Source organism: Topomyia yanbarensis, chromosome 1 (assembly GCF_030247195.1).
Source record: "Topomyia yanbarensis strain Yona2022 chromosome 1, ASM3024719v1, whole genome shotgun sequence".
Taxonomy (NCBI): Eukaryota; Metazoa; Arthropoda; class Insecta; order Diptera; family Culicidae; genus Topomyia; species Topomyia yanbarensis.
In genome coordinates this window covers 11,825,122-11,848,482 of record NC_080670.1, presented here as the reverse complement: position 1 = coordinate 11,848,482, position 23,361 = coordinate 11,825,122, and the positions used below count along the sequence as shown (strand labels likewise).

Here is a 23,361-nt window from a genome sequence, read left to right as displayed (position 1 = left end):
CGTTGAAGCAACAAATAAAATAAGGAAAAGTTTTTTTAAGATGCTCATTCAGGAAGTCGTAATTCACATGTACCAACAGGGTGTCAGTTTACACAAAATGGAGGACGCAGCTTAAGTATAGAACACATACTATAATTTATTGCAATTCATTTTTGATTCGAAATAAAGATGTTTTTAAAAAATAGTATTAATATAGTTGCTAGTAGCTTTGTTTACCAAAACCGACCTTTGGCAAAATCTTCAGTGGTATTCTAACCTAGCCAATTTTAGATTTTGTAAAGAGTATTAAAAAACTGCTTTTTCATTTCCAAGATGGCCAGGAGCGGATCCAGAAAAAAATTTCGGAGGGGGTCCGAAATTTCGATTTTGAAATGTTCATTGTACAATACGTAATATGTAATACCCTCATTTAATTAAAATCAGTGTTGGTGAACGAATCTGATTTGGAATGTTTTAGAATTTAGAATGAATTTAAAATAGAAACTACTTTAAAATTTCTCATGAAGTTAAAAAATTTCGGGGGGGGGGGGGGTCCGGACCCCCAAGACCCCCCCTCCTCTGGATCCGCCACTGAAGATGGCCGTTTTTTGAGATTTTCGTAGTTGAATCTAATTCGCAATAATACTGAAAGTATAATAGACTGAGTAGTTGCTATTGCTTAAATAGTTCAGCAAATATTAGCTTTCATCCCGAGAAAACGAAAAGCCCATAATACCCCCATGGTCATGGGGTTTGACATGGGTGTTTGAAATGGGTTCAAACCATGAAAATACCATCACCATGGTTCGGTAGATCCCATATAAAATACCATATGTTGGTGTATTTATGGGTTAATGAGACCATTTTATGGTACCTGATGGTTGTGAATTTTGTCATGGACCATATTTAAGGTCTTTTCAAAGGGCTATGTAGTGTTTGAACCCATGAGTATTTGCTCGGGATAGCAGCTTTTAATCGTACGGCATCATTTTTACATGAAGCGAAACTGAGATAGGTTCTAACCCCAGGCAGTCAAAATGCACGAACTAACAAAAACAACAATGTAAGGATTAAAAATTTTAATATAAGGTGTTCGTAATAGAAAACGTCTCATAAATCAATAACTCTAAGCGACAGAGAAAATATGTTTTCCGTCTGGTTTTCCTCTCACTCAGTACAGAAGCTAAAAACCGCTCCTCTGCTTTAGCAGGGCACGCAACAAATCTACCCGTGTGCCGCTTTGTCTATTAGCAAAGACTGCATATCAAGGAGACTGGCAACTCTGTCCAGAATGTGGAGATAGTATCAGCAACACCACTCGTGGGTAAAGGTGGTACTTACCATGATAATGCACACACGCACAAAGACACTATTACAATAAGCTTCCTACCTTCCTCCAATAGATGCGCTATAACCTCTGTCGCTTCTCGTTTAAATGCAGGAAGGAAAGAGATACCAGTCTTCTTAATATGTACACAACTAGAAAAAATCGTGTAAATTTACGTCTCCTGACCCTGACATATACGAGCTTCAAAAATCACTTACTTTTAAGTTTGATTTTAATTATACATGACGTTCAATTTCGTAAATCACGTAATTTTACTCCACATATCGGCGCTGTTGTGCTATCTTATGACAAGCGCCATTTAGCACATTTCGAGAAAAACAATTTTTAAAGTTTGAGATTGAATATCTTGAAACTTACAAATGGTATAAACAATTCAAAGAAGACAATTGATGCTTCTATTTTTTCTGCATTAATCTCTCAAATATTACGAAGATCGGTTGACTATGTTGCGAGTTTTTGCTATGAATGTAAACAAAAGTCGCACTCACACATGTCATAGGCGTGTATTGATAACAAAATTTGTATGACGTGTCATAATCGTACATGGAAAATTTTCCATAGAAAAAAATCATCTATTTTTAATTTTTATTCATATCTTTTCGTTCATACGGCCTATAAACAATCGGTGAAATGCATTTTGAAGGAAATGAGTCAGTGAATCTAGAAAAAATTGTTATTTTTGGTTACAGTGTTGCCAAATATCCTTTATTTACAGTTTAAAACTAAAACTGTGTTTTTCTCACAACTCGTGTAATTTTCTTTTAAAAATGTTTAAGCCATTGTGTTCCTCAGACATTTTCACACATAAAAACATCTAAAACTTCAATATAACTTGAGAAAATTCCTAGATACAGTGATTTGAAGCAAAAAGCTCACAATTTCTCATCATGTTTCTCGCTATATGTGAGTAACCAAGTAGAATTTCAAATTTCTGAAAACGCCACTTTGTAGAGATTTTTAAACAAGTAATGTGGCATATCTAACTCCGTTTACCCCAAAATGGCGGTTGTCATAAGATAGCACAACAGCGACGATATAGCGTTTGTTTTGAATGGCAGTAAATGTGATTTTATGTCTTTGCGCATGTAATGTATATGTTCATGTAAAATTAAACAGAGCACGGTTATATTTCTTCATTTTGTGAATTACGGTTTGTTAAATTCTGTCATGCTTGCAACTACGTCAACGATAAAATTCATATTTTTTTGGTGTGTATTTTTCGCTATTAGCTCATGTAAAATTTCGTTCCTTCTACCTAGCGTGTAAAACGTGAAAAAACAATGAGTGACAATGCAAAATTAGTTTATTCTCCGATGCGATCAAACTGTGTTGCTGTTGACTTTTCGAAATGTCCAGTAAGACCATCGATTTGTGAAGTGGAGCAAATGTTCAAGGTGAATACGAAGCTCAACGTAACAGAAGTAAATGCTGTGTAATTCCATAATCTAAGTCATGCGGTACCGAAACTCAAAAGCACTATCCAAGCAGAATCATTTGCTTTGCAGAACAACTCGAAATACGCCGTCGAATGTAATGACATTTTATGCAGCATCCCAGCATATAAAGACGATGCTACTATTGAAGTAAAGCTACATGACCTTGCACCACGTACTAATGATAGCATGTCAAAATAAGGAGAGATATCGTTAAGAAATATACTTGGAAGAACTTCTTCCCAAGTCTTCGCAACAGCGTGCGTGTGGTGAGAATGCCCCCGACAAAACCTATCCCCTCCTACCTGACCATCCAATGCAAATCAATCCAATTTCACATATGATAAACGAACATTAGCCACGTATCCAGGGCAGATGCCTACGTGCCAATTCTTTGATCAGCCGCTACTCCACGGACAACCTTGCGCAAAGGCTGCTAAGGTAATTCCATCCGTTATTTATTTATTTATTTATTCAAGCAAGACCGATACACAGTCGTCGTATGCTAAACCACAATCGGTTGCTAAACCAACAACCCGACGGACTTGCAGTAACTTTATTTTTAATTTTTACGTCTTGTAAAAATACGCAAAATCCATGGCTCAGTAGTGCTAACGCATTGAACTGTGTCAAATAAATTAGAAGAGAAAAAAAATGTCTTCAGCAAAATTTATGGAAATGTTCTGGTCTACAACTTTCTCGAAAAGATCGAAGTAGGCTTTGAGCAAAGTTCGATGCAAATTCCTAATGTGTCACGTTTTTTCACCGATTGAAAAATAGTTCTTGATACTACAAGTTTACACTTTTTGTACTGAAGAAATAAGTTGTTCAAAACTGTGAAGCTTTCTTGTGCGAGTGAGCAAAATAGTGAAAATCAGTCAGTTTAGTGAAAACGTCAGCATCGGTATCGGTTTGTTACTGATTTGCAGTCAGAATCGTGACCCGGCTTCTCACCGATGCCTTCTTCGTCAACTACATCTCAAGTTTTAAATTGCTGTGGTGATCCAGCAAAGAGGCATGTTTGGAGAAAGTAGTCTTTCGGTGGTGCCATCACCCAAATAAATCTGGTGAGATCAATCCGATTTATAATAATTATAATTATCCATTTTGTTGAATATATAAAATCACTTCAATCCTACATCCCATTTTCCTTCCCTACTAACAAAATCGAACATCCGTAATACCTATGGAGATTGCGTGGGTTCCCCGTATCTTCTTAAGTAGGTATTCAACTAACATTTCCTTCCCTTTTGCGATCGTAAGGACATGGCCAGGTGTACAATGAACTATACTGTCGTATAAAAGATTTCACTGTATCAGCCACCCATGATGAGTGCGGTCGTTTTTGCTAAGCTATGCTATACAACTTTCTCGATGAGCCGATGACAGTCATTTTTTTATTTAAAAGCTGGATTTTCTATAGCCTATTATGATAAATTTCTTAAATAGAAATATCGCCAAAAGATGGCTCTGTTCATACATATAAACTAAGTACAACATGTCAATTCGCAAATATGGATACTTTCAGCTCCATCCAATTAAATCCCTCAAAAGCATGTTTTGAACCACTATTCGAGGTTCAGCTTGTTGCTAGTGCTTTTCATGCCGTTTTGCTTGACCCCAAAACTGAACCTGACGTAGTTTCGCTTCAAGTAAAAATGACGTTTGTCATCCTAACTAACTAGACTGTAACGAACTTCGTCCACGCCATTTTGCTATTGTACTCTCATACTTTAATATCATGGCCAACACAGTAAATTCTTGGAACGTCACGGAAAATATTAATCGGTAACTAGCTAATGTGATCTTTACAGCTCATAACTATTATTAAAGGTATAATCCAATCATACGAAAGGTCTAGCACGGTCAATGGTGCTTCCTCCCATGTGTTTCCTAGTGAGGCTCAACCAACTATGAAAAGTCTAACTAATCTAGCTAAGTTTATTCAGTCAAACTCAGTAGGTAGTATCCCATTTATCGTTGATTTGAATACTTTACGTTAACGTCACAAATGACTTGAGTGTTCGATTTTGACAGTTCACTTGTACTGTTTACATGTACTTAGAACAATTCTTATCGATTTGATCCGGATCAATCTAGTCATTTACAAAAACTTTCTAAATCCATGTAAACAGTACTAGTAAACTGTCAATAAAAGTGAAGTTAACCCATTCATGCCCATGTTGTTTGTGGACAACAACGATTTTAAACAGCTATAACTTCTGATTGAGGCAAGATTTGCTCACAAAACCAAGTAAGGCTAATAAACAGTGGCGGATCCAGGGAGAGGGTCTTGGGGGTTCGGACCCCCCCCGAAAATTTTTAGCTTCTTGAGAAATTTTGAAAAAGTTTCTATTTTAAATTCATTCTAAGTTCAAAATCATTCCAAACCAGATTCGATAACCGAAACCGATTTTAATTGAATGACGGTGTTACATATTACGTATTGTACAACGAACATTTCAAATTCGAAATTTTGGACCCCATCCGAAATTTTTTTTCTGGATCCGCTCCTGCTAATAAATGTCACTATTGGCTTTCATTTGAGTATTAACAGTTACAAGGATCAGCTCTAGAACTGAAGTTATTGCAATTAGTCCGATTGAACTCCGATGGAGCAGTGCTGCCAGGGACAGTTTTGTTGCGAGCACTGGAAGGTAAAAATTGAGCAGCTTCTAGAAGGGAAGCACCTACCTTTATGAAAAAAGGTTTTTCGAGTTTCTTGACCCCACCATTTTCAAGAAAAAATAGTTTTGAAACCCTACACGCACTAGAAAAATGTTGAACATGAAAGGGTTAACTGTTTCAGACTGACACTGTCAGTAAAGAACCTAATAGTCCGTTAGAGTTTACACAACCCAAACGCATTTTTTAGAAAATTGTTTGAAAATTTAGGAAAAAAAGCTCAAATCCAGAATTCGAAAATGAGAAATGTTTACGATTGTTACGACAGATAACTCCAATACCATTCAATTACATTACCGCCCTACAAGGTAAGCAAGCAGGAAGTTGCCGAACAGTTGGGAGGAAGAAATAATTATTCAATTTTAAGAGGGTACTTATTTTATTTCCCATTAGTGGATGATGAAGCAGGTTACCATTTTACATAACTCATCCGGCTTCATCATCCCGCGGTGGGGACGCAATCCAACCCAGTGCCCTACTAGCGGGTACGAGTGTGTTGACAAATTGACCGCCGCAGTACCACTCACTTATCGTCAGCATTCCGCTGTGCGGACTGTTGTGAAGAGAAACCGGGCGCTATTGTTTGCGTTGAATTTCCATTTCTGCTATCCCTGCTGGTTGCCAGGCCAGGCTTGCCCGGGAGGGTACTTCCAGAAGTTGTTTTTATTGTACAAACATTCAAGCTAGATATGTTCGGTTCGTTTTTTTTCTCCGTAGCCTAACAATACTTTTTTTTTTATTTGCAGAAATTACCGCACGATGACAGTTTGAATAGCGTTCTATGTTTTAATTGCACTTGTTGGTTGAGAAATCTGTGTCTCGTGTTGGATCTAAACGTAGTATCGATAAGGCAAAACAATGACGACAACGCCGGTTTTCCCGCTGGATGCCGGACAAAAACGTAAGTATTTTTTTAATATGCTCCCGTCTAAGTTTTGGGTTATGTATTACACGCTTAATTATTTCTGGCAAATTTCGGTTTTTTTTGTTTCGAGATTTCGAGCAGCAAACAGTTTTTCGGCTGAGATCTCACCAAAAGTGACGTTGGTGAGGAGAGAATCGAAAAATATTTCGTTGAAAATCAATAAACGAACGAACACTTTGGTACTAGGTATGAGTTTCTAACTGTGCTAATTACATGGCTGTGTGGAAATTTTAGAGCTGAACTGTGTGTGTAGTTGGACACCGAAGTGTGGCGTGATTCGTTTTTATGTCGGCTCTAATGCTGTCGGCCGTTTATTTGATCAAATTCGTACTAATAACCGTTTTTATTCACCTGCGTCTTGGTCCATTAGATGACACTTGTCGTTTAGTCGAGCGAGACAGCAATGAATCAACTGGCCTTAAAAGCTATTTACGTAAAAACAGAATACTTTCGATGTTTGCTGACGTCAACAGTGTCGGTATTTGGGTAAAACCCCCACTAATACCACTCGTAGACAAAAGGGTTAGAGTCCTTTCAAAACATAATCGCTGTTCCATATTAGGATGAAAGCAGAATTTAAATAGATTATTCATAATTCCGAAAATTCTTGAATGATTTATTGATCGGACGTCATAATGAAGTCATCCCTTGCGATGATGATTTTGACAACACGAACCGAATGTCAACGACGAACAGTGCCCCCCCCCCCCCACTGAGTGTTTGCTATTGTCCAGTGGAATTTGTTTTGTTTGCAAATCATTCTGCACCTGACCCTGCTCCTGCTATACCCTTCAGCTCTGGAAAAAGCCCTATGGTGACTGTACTGACGGTAACTAGCGGGATCCGGCACCGTATGACACACGCGCGGTCCTGCGAAACCCCCTCCTTTTCAATGAGATGTGAAACTGCAGGAAATCGAATTAATTTTATGACAGTTGACCCTTTTGTAAATCTTATTAGCGCGGTGTTTTGCAACCCTCTCGGTGTGCAGTGTGCATTCTAGATGCGAGCACGGATGTACACATGCAAGTAGATTTGTTTATTTTTTATTGCCCTGCGGGCACGGAACACTGGAGAGCGATTAAAAGAAGGGTCCTTCCAGGGTAGGCTGCGCTGTGTATGTACATGTGGCGAAGGAAAAATGGAAGAATTATACGTCACGTGCTGACTGTTGACTTCATCGGGTACCGGGAGGGGTCTCTTCAAGGATGTTCGGTAGTATACTGTATTTAGCGGCTAGCGGCTCCGGGCAATAAAGGGATGAGTTATGAGTATCACGTGAATATATTACGGTATCTTAGTGTACAGCTTACGAATGCATATCTCCGGGGAGGGTCACATTTAATTATGTGCGCTGATAGTTAAACCGTGCCGGATGATTGTGTACACACGTGCGCGCATCTATAATCTTTTGTAATGATCAAATCTCACGCGAGGCAAATGTCATGCTAAGTTCTGTGAAGTTGCGCACTGTTAGATACAACGATGCTCGTCATATGGACAGCAGAGGAACTAAATTCTCTGTACTCGAGCAGAAGCATGGAAAAAGAAATTCAACCCGGATTTCACTGAAAATCAAATCGACGTTTTGCACTGCAGCCTTACCAAGTTTGAAGATGTTTCTTACATTATAGAAGAAACCTGTAATATTTTGCTTTCTATTCTATAGTGCTCAGAAATGTCACACACGAGCATTTCAAAACAGGAAAATTTACGAGCCACCCCAACAAATATCTTGTATGGCAAGCAATTTACACCTACCAAACTTTTTTAACACATGGATTAACGCACCTATTTTTGGTCTAATAAAGAAATTTAACGCCAAGACTTGATGGAATGGTTGAAAAATTTCGTTTACTACGTAAAGTTCCGCATCTTGGTGTGTTTTAGGCTGACAAAAAAGGGGATATTGACAACATCGGGACATATTTTTTTCCTTTAATATATGGAAGCTGTTAAATATTCGTCTTTAGTCCCTAGACAAAGGCTCATCACCCTTTTTGATTATTGAGAATAAATTTCCAGAGCAAAATCTGGAAAAAAAATTATTGTCTTATTATGCATCTGTGATAAGAAAAATATGCTTAAGAAAGGATTTACACGAATTCGATTTGATTCGCTCATAGTTTGCTTCATTTGAGGCTGACTGAATGGGTCAAAAAGCAAAATCAGAGGCTGACAAAAAAGGTGCCTGATAAAAAAGTAGAATGAATAATGCATATCAAATTACTTGGCGCTACAGTGATTTTGTACTTTTCAAGTGACCTAGTATAGGTTGTAGATCTCGCCAAATGCAACACAGGACAATGTTTGTAAAATGTTGTATACCCTCAAAATCTTGATTTATAACAAAAAACTATTTTTCGGAACCTTCGGCATCAAAATATTTCTCCGCGATAATTTTTCAACCCATTTTAACTTTTTTGAGTGTTCTAGAAAGAAGAAGAAATGACCTTTCCAGCGGTATGCTATGTATTATGTTCTTTTGTCAAAGATACTTTGCTGATGTGGGTCAACAATATGATAACAGTCATAGTTTTGCGATTTTTCCATGAAAATTAAAAAAAACTCAAGATTCTTATAAAGAAGCGTCTTTGTTTTAATAACATTTAAGAGAAAGCATTCAATTTCGCATCCAACAACCTATTTATTATCAAAATCGAATGAAAAATGGTAGAGTTATTAATTTTTTTTCCAAATACGAATCTTGCTCGCATGTACTCTTAAGGGGTTAGTGAGGTATTGTCTCGCAATATAAGATGCCATAATTATACCTTCCGTTATTTTTTTCCAATTTCAAGCTCAAAGTTCACACACATACTTTTGGATGTATACGTAATCGAGCAAAAAAAAATAACTCTTTGGAAATTTTATATGAGACTGTCCCCTTAAAAGTTCATGCGTGCAGGTTTCTAATTTGGAAGCAAATTAATAACTCTGCCATTTTTCAACCGATTTTGATCATAATTAGGTGATTGGATGCGGAAAATAGAAATTTAGGGAGAAAATTTAACCCTTAAATGCGCAATGTTGCTTCAAAACAATATTGCAAAAATCATCTCAAATTTATTAGAGTTGAAGTATTGAAGCTATGAGACAATATTCACAAAATTTGAAAAAATTGATTTGCGCCTTTAAGGGTTAAACAAAGACGCTTCCTAATAAATATGTAGAGCAATTTTCATATTATTAATGAAAAATCGTAAAATAATGGGTACTTTCATATTGTTGTCCGAAAACCGCATAGTACTTTTAATAAAAGTACAAAGTAGCATTCCGTTGGAAAGGTAATTTCTTTTTCTTTCCAAAACACTTAGAGAATTTAAAATCTGTTGAAAATGACCGCAAAGAATTTTTTTCGTGCTGAAAGTCCTGAAATTTTTTTATTTTGCTATAAATGAAGGTTTTGAGGGTATATTAAATTGATTAAACGTGGTTTTGTGTTGTATTTTGCGAGATCTACAACCATCAACAGACCACTGTAAAAGAACTTTCAATTTTTGTTTGCAATAAAATGCGCAAAATGAACAGAAACAATAAATTAATTGAATGTCTTATAAAAATAAATAAAAGTGTCTTTTTGGTGGTATCCAACGGGAAAAGCAGATTGAAATGGTAAATTAGGCGGAAGCTATTATGTGATAAAATTCCCCTCAGACACAGGATTCGAACCCGTAACCCTTGGGATTCCGGTCCAATGCACAAACCCTTAGAGTATCTCTGGGGTATGATGACGTCCCAGAAAGAATACATGACAGTCTTCATTAGCTCTGTCACCCACCGGCGCACGATGGGTAATGAGCTAAAATTTGACACCAGACGGTAATAAAAATCCGGGCCTATATCTAGCGTGGAAATTAAAAAGATCAAATGTCTTTGGTGGCAGCTGCGGTTGTGTATGATCTCGCTTTAGAGGCAGGGTACGATCACTGTCGCCAGTGCGATATTCATGTGTCCTTTCTAACACGGCGTCATATCCCAGGGATAGCATAAACATTTGTGCATTGGGCCAGAGTCCCAAGGGTTGCAGGTTCGAATCCTGCCTCTAAGGGGATTTTTTTTTAATATAATTGCTTGCGCTTAACTCCCCATTTCGTTGTTTTCCTCGTTGGATACCACCAAAAAGTCTTAAATAAGGTATTGGCACTTACGTCAAAAACCAAAAAAAAAAAGAATTATTTGTTGACCAAATATGATATTATATCTGAAACCAACAAAATGAACATTGTAAAAAATTGTACGATTCATGTGATATAAATATGGCATAGATGAATTGAATGTTCAAATTGAATGAAAAATTTAATACAAGTAATTAAAATCAGGTAAACAAATAAAATAAATTAAATGAATATAACTAATTCACAATGTTGATACATAAAAAAATGAAATAAAATTAGTAAAACAAATGAAAATATAAATAAAAATATCAAAATGTATGAAATGACTGCTATGGATAAAATAATTTTTAATAATAAAACAAATAAAAAAGCATTAAGGGAGGGGGTACTGATGAACTGGTTCATGATTCTTAGTAAATTAGTCACGATCTATCTTGCGTCTGAACCGTTCAATTTATATGTATATTCTGTTCGGGGAAGTTGTTGTCTTTAGGATTGCGCTTCTACCGGAATACACGGCTAAGTGTTTAATTTGCCTACAAGTGAAATACAACATTTATTTTCCATAGTAGTTTGGATAGAGACCTTTTGTCTTCAGCAAAGTTGTAGCTTGTGTTACTGCGAAAAAAAATGATGCGGACGTCGTAGCTTTAACAGTTTTCAAGTTAGGGATCTTTTTAAATGGAAATGTGGCTGTTCGGCCATCTATGGGAGCTGTCCATAAATGTCAGCTTCTTTCTCCGAACAGCCTAGATAAGCCGTGTAGTGTCGGTAGTGGTTGTTTCAACCGGCTAAGAATTACACTACGGACTACCTGTTCCGGTGGTAACACCAAACAGGGAACCCCAATTCCATAGTGTCATGCGACCCGTGCTATGGGTAAAATTGTTGAGGGGGTTTAAAATATTCTCAATGGCGAACGGAGCCTGGGAAGAGCCGGGCGAACTCCCCAGTAACTGGCTGTGGTCCACCAGGAGGTTGATAACTCTATTATCTTTCTCCGGACAAAACCAGCCTAGAGGCCGCGTGGCATCCGGTGGGTTTGAAGTATGTCAGTTATGGAAATAACAGTCAAATTCATTCGCAAAGGTGGCCGCGTCACTTATGAGGAGGCAAAGAGCTTAAGACCGATCAGTCTGACCTCCTTCCTTCTCAAATCAGTGGAACGTTTAATCGACCACTACATTCGGGATGGTAGCTTGGGCGAGCACCCGCTGCATGCAATGCAACATGTATATCAGCGGGGGAAGTCTATTACCACCCTGTTACACAATGTTGTCTACAACGTTGATAAAGCTTTTTCACAAAAGCAATCAAGTTTAGGAGTTTTTCTCGATATTGAAGGTGCTTTTGACAACGTGTCTTTCGAATCCATTTTGGAAACAGCACGAGATCATGGAGTACCTTCATATATCACGAACTGGATACACGCAACGCTTAGCAACCGACATCTGTGCTCATCGTTAAGACAAGTAGAGATGAGGAAACTGAGTGTCTGCGGATGTCCTCAAGGTGGTGTAACTAGCCACACAAGACTGTGGCCCCAAATGGTTACTTGGGATGAATATACACTTGCTCCCAGTGACCTTACACTCACATGTAGTTTTCCTTTTAAAACTTTCAATGTGAGAATTCTTCTTCGTGAGGAATGGCGGTCTGGCTGGATGGAGCGACAACTTGAATAATGCGTAGTTTGTTATACGGACGGTTCTTTGTTGGGGAGCCGAGCCGGTGCTGGTGTCTATTGTCATGGGATGAGATTAAACCAATCTTATTCGCTTGGTAGATACTGTACCGTATTCCAAGCAGAAATCTTTGCGATTCTGTGTGGCGTACAATCCGCACTTCAACAGGGAATTTGCGGTAAAAGAATCTATTTTTGCTCTGACAGTCAGGCTGCCCTGAAAGCACTTAGTTCGGCAGATTCGAGATCGAAATTAGTAATCGCATGTTGAACTCAAATCGAAGAACTTAGCATTTCAAATGCTATCTACCTTCTATGGGTACCCGGTCATTCCGGTCTTTACTGGAAATGAATGGGCGGACGAATTGGCTAGAGCTAGCGCTGCGACTGATTTCGTTGGTCCAGAACCAGTTCTACTACCGTCAATAAGTTAGATAAAGCACAAGATTCGCTCTTGGGCTGCATTCGAACATGCCAAACATTGGCGTAGCTTGCAAACTTGCGTTCAAACAAAGGCTTTTCTGCCGGATGTGAGTCCGAAAATGTCAAGAAATTTGTTGCATTTTTCCAAGCACAACTGCAGTATTTTGGTCAGGGCACTGACTGGACATTGCAAACTCAATTATCACATGGCTACTATTCAGCGCGCTGAGTATTATTCATGTGATTTTTGTGAATCCGATTACGGAACATCATATCATTTGATATGCAATTGCCCTGTATTAATGCAATTGCGCATCCGGTTTTTTGGTTCTCCATACATAGATGAACCTATGTACAGAGAGCTGAAATTTAAGGATATGCTTTTGTTCCTAACCCAGTGTGGTAAAGAGCTATAGTTTTTTTTTAGCCGTATTTGAATGACAATATCTCTTCGGGGGTGTTGTCGTTCTGTTATCTCAATATCCCCTCGGGGGTGTTGATATATCCGCTCACTGTTTGGGTAGAGGTTCTAAATCCCTCCGGGGGTTGGAAGTTTTATTCCTGCTGTTGTAACACCTGCAGATCGTTCAGCATCACTCCGGGGGTGCAGAATGCTCTGTTTTAATTGTTCTGTGTCGTTGTTTTCCTTACCCCTAACCTTACCACTTCCCCAATCCTTCCCATCAGGAAAATGATGAAAAGACGATTCTTGGCAAGGCACAAATCTCCGATCAATATGGGGAACGTGCCATTTGAGCCAGACGCTACTGATTCCTGATATATGTATATTCTGTTCGTTGTCTTTAGGATTGCGCTTCTACCGGAATACACGGCTAAGTGTTTAATTTGCCTACAAGTGAAATACAACATTTATTTTCCATAGTAGTTTGGATAGAGACCTTTTGTCTTCAGCAAAGTTGTAGCTTGTGTTACTGCGAAAAAAAAATGATGCGGACGTCGTAGCTTTAACAGTTTTCAAGTTAGGGATCTTTTTAAATGGAAAACCCCTTAAAATAAGTTTTCTCATAATAACTTTATTCACTATTTTTTCACGTTCTTTCTAACTTCAGCAAAGTTATTTGCTTTATTAAAAGGCATATGTTTGCGAAACAAATTTTGCTTCCTATCTGTTGAGATTAAATACATATTTCAATTCTTCTGATTATTTGAGTGTTAGAGAAAACAACATTATAAGATACTGAAAGTATCAGCATTATTCTTTCCTATAGCGGTGGAGTTGTCAGTATTTCGCAATTTCGTTTCATATGCAATATTGTCAATTAGGAATGTTTGAAGATCAAACACTACACACTCGCATATTAACACATTTAGTGAGGGCCGTAAATAGGTAAAACTAATCAAATAAAATGTTTATTTTACCATAAGTTCCCACAGAAAACTCCACCTCAAATATATTTCCCAATTCGTTCACACGCATTTTGAATTCCAAAGATGTGCGAAGAATAAGAAAGAAAAGAAAAATATCTACAACAGTCTAACTAATCACCATTAGCTCGAATTGCTTCAATTTGTATCTCCGTGGATCTCTACCTCCCGCAAAAACACTCACGTGTAAGCTTTAAAAACTTGCCGAAAGAAATATTCACGTGCGTTTGACAAATCATTTCCGTAAACTCATTAGCATATATACTTAAGAATTCCAAGCAAACATCCCACTCAATGAGAAAAAAAAACAAACAATTTCCAATATTGTCACCACGAGCTCTTTATTTCCCCGCCGGAGTACTCCCGCGAATGATTCGTCATCGCCGCTCAGAATGCTTTCTTCGGCTGATTCTGTTCTGTCGGCGGCGGTACGATTTGTTTGCCGCTAATAAAAAGCTATTTACGCAACCTCGGGATTCCTGATGGGGTGCTGACAAAGTCCCCAAGCTTACGAGATGTTTATTGGCAGTCAATAAAGGTGACAGCGGCTTGGCTAGGAACAGAATAGAGCCGGCAACACGAGAGGTTGCGTGAGCACAGCAGAGAGACCCTCGCGACCTTCGCCACCATCCCGGCGTCGATGGGGGATTTTTTGTTATTGCTGTCACTTTCACTTGTAGCTTTTATCTCTTTCCCGATTTGAGTTCCCTCCTCCATCTTAGAATCAGCAATAGAATAGGAAATAAACCCGTGGAATCACAATCGAAGATAATAAAACGCAGTCACTGTGTACAACCGCATTAGACAAAAGAATCAGGAAATGGCAGGAAAAGCACTGCCTACTCCGAGACTTACGGGTTTAATGGATTGATAATGATAATCTGCAGTCGACTCATCATTTCGCAACTCGACTGTATACAGCAGCAGCCGGTAGAGATGATTAGCATATAATAATTAGAATCGATCGGGCCATTCGCTGCCAACCTTCAGATTATACGCAAACAGCTGAGAGCACGCGAAACTCGTAACTTTCGCGCGGAGCCCTTTTTCACCGCCGCAGAAAAGCAGAGAAGCTTCGGGTTCGTCGCACATTAGTCCGCCCTCCAGTTGAAGTCACTTCCTATGTTGTTTGCGCTCGGTTGTATGTTTTGTTTTTTGCACCGACGTGAGACGGTGCACGTAAGGGTTTTTACGACCGATGCACGTCAGATAGAGGTACCTATAGGCCAACTGGTACAACACATACACATATCGCTTATTTGGGTCCGCACTGGAACTGGAACTGCTGTACCCAAATCCGACCGAATGAGCGTCACCATATGCCGCGTCGTCGTCGTTGGTTCAACAAAGTCATTATCGGTGTGTGATGGATGGGTTGTCGGGGCAGGGCAGGACACCAGACGCGGCGAAGAGCGAAAAGCCGCGAGTCATCGCTTACTGAGTGTTATGATAGTTTTGGCCTTGCATTTGCCGTCGAATGTCACAATTGGACAGCCAGCAGTCAGCCGCGGTCGTTGATGCGTGTTTTTATTGTGCTTTTTCCATTTCTTGTCGCGCGGCGTTCGTCGCTGATCGGTCTGTTGGGCAGTTCGCAGAAAGCATCCGTCGGAAGGATCGGTTCATTTTTTTTGTTGGTTTTGTTTATGCGATCATCAAGAACTCGTAAGTGGTATAACCGTACTGGCAGGTAGGTGTGGGCAAGATTTGTTCCGGAATACATATGGCACAGCACGTTTTGCGGAAGCGAAGCGGTTTTACACGTGCCGCTTTGACGTTGAAGGTATTCAAATTTGTGAACACGAGGGGTTTGTCAAGTTGTGGAGGGCATAGTTTAGTAACGGTGGTACTAGAGGAGTGTCTTTTTCGTAGAGGAATGTTTCGAATATTTCAATATTGGGAACACTCCGAAACTCTATCATGAAACAGTTCACGAATCTGAAAATTTAGAGATCTGTGAATTTTTTCACGTGAAAATTATAAGATCATGAATATTTGATTAACTAAATCTTGAATGTGGAAAAGTATTTCATGATTTTGTGAACGAACACGAATGGTCAATTGAGACTTATATACAAGGAATCATCAACCACTTCACGAAGCATGTATGGATCAGTTTGATTTTGTGAAACACAACCTCGAACTCCAGATCATGATCAAGATGTAATAATCCAATGCAAATCAGTCCAAGGTATGACATATACGAACATTGGTCACGCACGCAGGATGGATTCCCATGTGCCAAATAAATAAATAAAAATCATAAAAAAACCCACGGCTCAGTCATGCTAACGCATTGAGTTGTGCCAAATAGGGAAAGGGAAAAACATGGGGAACCTCATTTGTATTTATGTTTGAAAATACAAATATACTACTTACTACTTACACACATGCATAATGCAATCTCCCAAGATAACAACAATTTTCCTTGATGAACAGCTCATGACATGAAGAATGCCAATTTTTATTAACATTCTTGCAACAAATACATAAATATTACTGCTTCTATTCAGGGCGTGGTGTTCTGGCACCCTTGGCAGAGTGTAAATTTTGCGTCCCATTTGTGTTTCCTTTGGCTCCTTGTCAGTTCAACTTTCGAATAATAATTTAATGGGTTAGAGATTTTTTCTAAAAACATCTTTCTAACCAGAAAAAAGAGACGAATAACCCATAGGTTAAAACCTCCAAATTAAAAAAATAAACCAAAACAAGCTTTGTGAAATTCTTAATTCATTCACTGCAGTTTTGTTTGTAATATCATCATTACGGTGTTTGAAAATGGACAGACGTGTTCTCGGGACATTTTGTGAAATCATTTGACAAGATTCTTCTTCGAAAAGTTGTTGTAAATCATACATATTGAATTAAGTCGTAACATATTCTTCTTTCGAATCAAAGATAATCCTCTAAGTATTCTAAAGATGTCGAAAGAACTGACACAGAAATATTCAGTCGTGAAAGGTATTTTGAAAGTACGACAGGATAAGGTAAGCATTGCGCTATTTCATCTAAAACAAACAAATGACACTACTGGCGATAATTTTTTTATAAAAGAATACCGCGTCTACAAACCCGCACACAAAGTTGAAATCGACGGCGTGACCGATTCGAGCTTATCTGGCGTAGACTGAAGTACGCGGTTTTCTGCTTCAAGAACCCGTTGCTCCAGTGAGCAAATATTTTGAACGGCAAAAGCCCGGTGTGACAAGTGCGTAGAGAATCTTTAGGATGACGCTTGCATTAGGAATGCTGAATAGCGTTTCTATTGTTAGGAGGGTATATAACAGCTCGAAAAAGCGCTGATACAAAGCTCAAGCAAGCAGCGCTTCCAGGGACACAGAAAACCTCAACCGGCTAAATATTGCAATTAGAGACTTAGTGCAGGACTTAACCTAGTTTGTGTTATTGCGGACCTGTTCTCGGCACCAAGGAGTTTTCAATTCACATGTTACGGCATGGAGTTTATTTTTTGTAAATTATACCAATCGTCCATAATACCTTACGTAGGTACGTTAAAGGGTGCCTCCCATATCAAATTGCATCACGGAAAAAACGCTGTAGAAAATTACCAAGTTGAGTACCATAATTGTACGCTCACACCTTACGCTTAACTCCACTCATTAGGTTCTGTACAACAGCTGACTGCAGCTTGTTCTGTACAGAAACCAATCTTTTCTTCCTGTCTTTCACAGATTTGACCTCCTTGGGATACTTCCGTAGTGCCTGTTTCATGATTGCCCAGTATTTTTCGATGGGTCTTAGTTCCGGTGCGTTGGAGGGGTCGATATCCTTGGGTACGAAGGTAACCCCGTTGGCTTCGTGCCACTCCAGAACATTTGAATAGTAATATCTAGAAGCTAGATTCGGTCAGAAGTTCGTAGGGCCCTTGCGTTGCTTCAACACAGGAAGCAGACGCTTCTGTAAATACTCCTTGAGGTAGATCTTCCCGTTTTTGCAGTCCCGGTAGTCACGAACGGCGCACTCCGTTTACCACATGAGCAGATCGCTTGCCAACTCATATTCACTGCCACACTTCATGCTTCCTTACTTCCCCCGGAACATCAAACTTGTGCTGGGCGATGAAGAACAGCCGCTGAAAGTCCGCTTTGACGTAGGTCATCAACATCCATGATGAGACAATGAGGTTCGCGATTTAAAGCCTTCTGCACTTTGTAAGTAGGCAGTCTCTCCCGGTGCTGGGCTCTCTGAACGAAATACTTGGACAGATTCAACTTTTTGGCTAAATCCCTGACCGAAGCATTGAGATTCCGCTTAAACGCTTTTATTAAACTCTTGTGATCCTGATCAGTAATAGAACATCCATTCAGACTGCATTTTTTCTTTCGTTCGATGCTTAGAATTTCGTAGTAACGTTTAATCACACGACACACTGTTGACTGCACGAGTTGTTTTCCCATGTCCCAATGAGAGAGCTGAGGATTTTCCAGGTGCTTACGCAAAATTAATTTGCGACGTTGCTTTGCGGGTGACACCATTTTTACAATTTTCGAAATACAATGAGTGATGAAAATACAGTGTAAACAATACACTCTAAAGTACTTCTAACCAAGTTTTGAAGAACAAATACCTAATGGATTATTTTCTACAGCGTTTTTTCCGTCAATTGATGTGGGCCACCCTTTATGCTTAACGAATATATACATATAAAAAATACACAAATATAAAGCTTTTCGTGTTCACGCTATTAATCTACAGATGTCGCAACAGGTGTGTTTTGCAGCAAAATGCCAATACGACGTAGTTTTTGTTTACGTCAAATATCACTTGTTCTAAAAGTGCAGAGCTTTCATCCCGCCGCGATAGAATGCGGGAAATACGCTACTCGCCTGCAGATGGCGAACTAAGCACGATGTATGTGAAATGTTAGTGGGGATTTTGGCATAAGGGTCAACAGCAAAAAAGAAACTTTTCACTACCGAATACTGAGAAACATTTTTCCGATTTTTGTCACCGCACAACCGAAAATCACAAAGGCGCCGGTTAGTTCAGATTTAGTTCTTGGCTATCACTAGTTTGAGGAGCAAGTTACATTCCGCCGAAAAACACCGAATTTGCGTCGAGTATCAACTCAAAACTACGAGCACAAAAAAACAAACTGAATCACAACAGTGTTGCCACTCTACCTCGAAAGAAGAACAGAGTTACACGAATATTATTTTATATGCACTGAAATAAGAACGATTAGAATAACGAAAAACATGATTTTATGAATAGTTTTGAAAGCGACGCTCTAATTGATTGTCATCGTTTGTAGTATGTCGTTGAATTAAGTTTTTGCGCAGATTCAGGTCTGAGCTCTTTTTAACCAAATTCTTTTAATGCTCAGTATATTAAAAATGCCGTTTCACTCTTCAAGCTGCCAATACTGCTTCGCGCCATTCAACGACCAATCTTGAACTCTCGAGACAAAGTCAGAAGCCACACTTTGCGGCAGCAATAGCTCAATTACCCGCAGAACCGCGGACAATCGTTCGAAGCTGCTGCTGCTGCTGCTATCCATCTCATTACAAAACTACAGGTCGACCCTCCGCGAGTCGTATCTGGATCACCTACAAAACGACAACCGGCAAGCAGTGAAACTGTACCGCGCGGGTCGTATACATTCGCTCCTCCGCATTCTCCGGCCCGGTACATTCTAAGGCACAGGAAAACTTTTTGCGAAGGATAACCACCCCGCGAAGCGATCGTTTCAAATGCTGAAGCGGGTGGAAAACCCGCTCGCCATCGTCGTCAGGGGTGAATCACCAATTAACCATAATTAAACAGCATACGGATCGTCGCCAGTCGTACGGCGGGTCTTCGATTATTATCTGTGTTCAGCAAAAGATTGCATTTCATCAGAACAAAAAAAACATAACCGAAGCATATTCATAAACCCAAGCAATTTACTACTCGAAGGAAGTTTGTAATTGCTGTTAGATTTAATGGGTTGTTGACCTTCGAACTGCGTAGTCGCGACACCGCCGGCGAGAATACAGTTGTACTTTCGCATGCCGCATGATTGTCGTGTGTTCTTTCCTACAACGGTTCATCATCAAGCCACAACACGTTTCAATCCGTTGCCCCGCATACACCGGCGGTACGATAAATGTCACTCCAAAGAGGTTCGCAACTTGTACGTCGTAAGTCATCCGCGGTTGGGGTTGAGCTTGGCAGCGGCGGCGACGGCTGCTGCGTGAGTCGGATTAGATCAACAGCATGGCACAAGTTCAATGTCGAGTGCGGTTTTAGCACCTGGGCTCGCCAGTTTCGAGACAGGCCATCTGAAAATTTGCTTCCGCCATTTAGCGGATCCTCCTGCTACGGTAAACCACGCGTGACCGCTCGGAAGAAACAGTTATTTATGCGATGAGGTGGGCATCAATTTGTCACTTTTTGCTCATTTGTTTACATTCGTTGTTCGGTGCGGGGGCACGTTTTAGGGGAAGCAAATCAGTTCGGCCGGATTTCAATTTGTCCACTAATGGCTGATCGTTTGGCATTTGTCACTTGCCACAAGAGGCGTAGTCCTTGTAATGTGACAAGTGTATTGTTCGGAGACGTTTAACAGCGATTTCTTTCAAATCATTTCATTTTTGTGTCTCACTACCCATTACATTATGATTGACAGAAAACTCGCCGCCTGCTGGGATTTCTCAATTCTTGCAAAAGAAGACTACCTCGTTCGGATGATTATAAACTTAATTACAGCGAACATGTGAATACTTCGTTGCATGAAATTACTCCAACCGACCTTGCACGTGTATGAAAGGGTCAGCGGACAGCATACGTGCTGTAACTGCGTGTGACCTGTCACCTGTCATCAAGATTAATATTACAATCAACGCAGTCATCTGGATGAAGCCGTCGAATTTGACAGCTTGATGACCTTGGCCGACACCTGCATCACACTACCTATGTCTCTTTCACCGCACTCTCACCTTCTTTCCCTGATTCATCAAACGAATTACCCTGCGGCGGATGCTTGCTTTGTTTACAATCTGTGCATGTACATGCCGCACCGTTCGAAGAATTTTACTCGTGAGAGAGTGCCGATGACGCAACATTGCATTCATAAGAGCAAGCGTGCGGCTCGTGCTGTGCTTCCTTCCTGATGCCGATGCGGGCGATAATCGTAGATGGCGTTGATATACCGCCATATCGTGTGAACTCGTCCAGATACGATGAGAGATGTACATCGCCCATTCTACTACCTGTAATTAACTCGTTTCTACTAATAAGCTTAATTTATTATGTTCACGCATGTCGTCTGACGATTGGAGGGAATTCCATCACTCTGTCGAAGCAATAACATGCGTTGCCTCAGCATTTTGAAGGTTACGGGTGCGTACACCTTCTCCTTTCGCGTTGCTGTAGGGCCTGAAAAGGCTGGGTCAAAGGAACACTCTCGAAACAAGTTTTGAAAATGAACAAAACCGCGCATTGTTGTCGTAGGTTTAATGATCGCTAATGTGACATTGACTGTACGCGATCTTCGACACTCTGCCGGCGAGAGAGAGAAAAAAATAAAACATGCCATATATTTGGATTCACGCGATCGCGATCGGTGACTAATAATTGCTCGGCTGCACCGGTACCGGTTTACTGATGTACCTTTTTTTTGTTTATTTTCTCTCTATCTTTCAAGGAATCGTCAAGTTCGGTTTTCTGGGGCTTATCTTCATCGCGCTGGGCTGTACCGTAGTGGTGATCGATCCGACCGATTTGATCGTGACGAATGTAAGTGCATACTTCCTCTATGTTTGTGGGAATTCCCATCGTGCACAGTTCGAGCTAATGATTTCCTAATTTCAGATGCTATCTATGTATGAAGGTTCCTATCTACACCGGCTGTGGAAAAAACCACCATTGGATGTGTTCATCAGTATTTATGTGTTCAACGTGACTAACGCCGACGCGTTTCTTCGTGGTGAGGAAAAAATTCGGCTAGTGGAGGTCGGACCTTACGTATACCAAGAATACTTGGAAAATCACAACTCAACATTCAACGCAAACGGAACTCTAAGCTTCACGCCCGTCCGCCATCAAATATTCGTTCCTGATCGCTCGGTCAGTGACCCTCAGAAAGATTTAATAATAGTCCCAAACATCGCCTTACTAGGAGTATCCAGTGCAGCATACCGGATGTCGGCTTGGGCCTCCCTAGCAGTAGCAGCAGCACTTAAACCTCTAGGTATGCCTCCGTTTCTGAACATTAGTGTTCACGATCTTCTCTGGGGGTACGACGATCCGTTGGTCAATGTTGCCTCGACCCTTCTGCCGGATATCATTAACTTCGAAAAAATTGGAATCCTCGATCGTGTAAGTATTTCCGCTGAAATGAATCATTGTAGCATCACTTGTCATCGTAGCACCGTACATTGAATCCGTGTTCCTCTCCGAAGCTCTCGGTATATTCTCATCCGAACTCTTTCTTCTTTCTTCCTTTCTCTCGACCTCACAAAACTAACCCATAACCCATCAGTTTAACCGTATTTCCCCCTGTCCCATTCGGAATAGATGTTCGACGATGGTTACGATACGGTCACGATAAACCTGCCGGAATCGGTGCAAAACCTACGGAAAGCTAAGATCGTCGCCGATGTGGATCATGACGAAATGGATCTCGTGGAGGATGAATACTTTGCCGGGGCTGTGCTGCAGGATGATGAACAAGAAGAAGCCGATGAGATCATCCGTAACTATTCGATCGATTTGTGGAATGGTTCCCCTGGTCTGGCCCATTGGGGTTACGTAGGAAAGGACCACTGGGATGCGGAGCGGAGGTACGCTCTACCTATTGTACGAAATATGGTTTGGTGCTAAACTAATGACGGGTTATTTTTCTCTTCAGAAACACTCCGTGTAACACCTTGCAGGGATCGTACGACGGGACGGTGTTCCCGCGAAACATTTCCAAGACTGAGATATTCAGGGTGTACCGGAAAGCCTTCTGTCGAACGTTGCCGATCGCTTTCGAACGGCAAGGCGAACACGACGGTATCGAGGCCTACTGGTTCTCGATAAAGGAGAATGCATTCGAGAGTTCGCTGGATGATCCGTACAGTTCGTGCTACTGCCGGAATGGAAAATGTCTACCCAAAGGGTTGGGGGATTTGAGTCCCTGTTGGTACAGTGAGTATCCTTAGGGGTGGTACGCTTGCTGAAGGGGTAATTTATTTTGTTATGTGTTTTATATTTCGTAGATATACCAGTAGCCGTTTCGTTGCCTCACTTCTACAAAGGAGATCCGACGTTGGTAGAAGCAGTCGATGGTCTCAAACCGGATAAGGAGAAACATGACGCAATTATTATTATGCAGCCAGTGAGTTTCGGGATTATTTTGATGAGATTGATTACGATTGTTAAAACTTTTGTTTTTT

At 40.2% G+C, this 23,361-nt stretch overlaps 1 protein-coding gene across 1 annotated transcript in view; it reads left to right on the top strand.

Moving 5' to 3' along the window:
• LOC131676903 (scavenger receptor class B member 1-like) overlaps positions 1-23,361 on the top strand; it is a 35,632-nt gene that overhangs the window by 4,182 nt on the left and 8,089 nt on the right. The window contains exons 2-7 of the mRNA XM_058956299.1: positions 6,192-6,346; positions 21,627-21,718; positions 21,794-22,300; positions 22,499-22,764; positions 22,833-23,113; positions 23,185-23,303. Coding sequence (XP_058812282.1) covers positions 6,304-6,346; positions 21,627-21,718; positions 21,794-22,300; positions 22,499-22,764; positions 22,833-23,113; positions 23,185-23,303 — 1,308 coding nt within the window. The 5' untranslated portion in view covers positions 6,192-6,303. The remainder of the gene's footprint in view (positions 1-6,191; positions 6,347-21,626; positions 21,719-21,793; positions 22,301-22,498; positions 22,765-22,832; positions 23,114-23,184; positions 23,304-23,361) is intronic.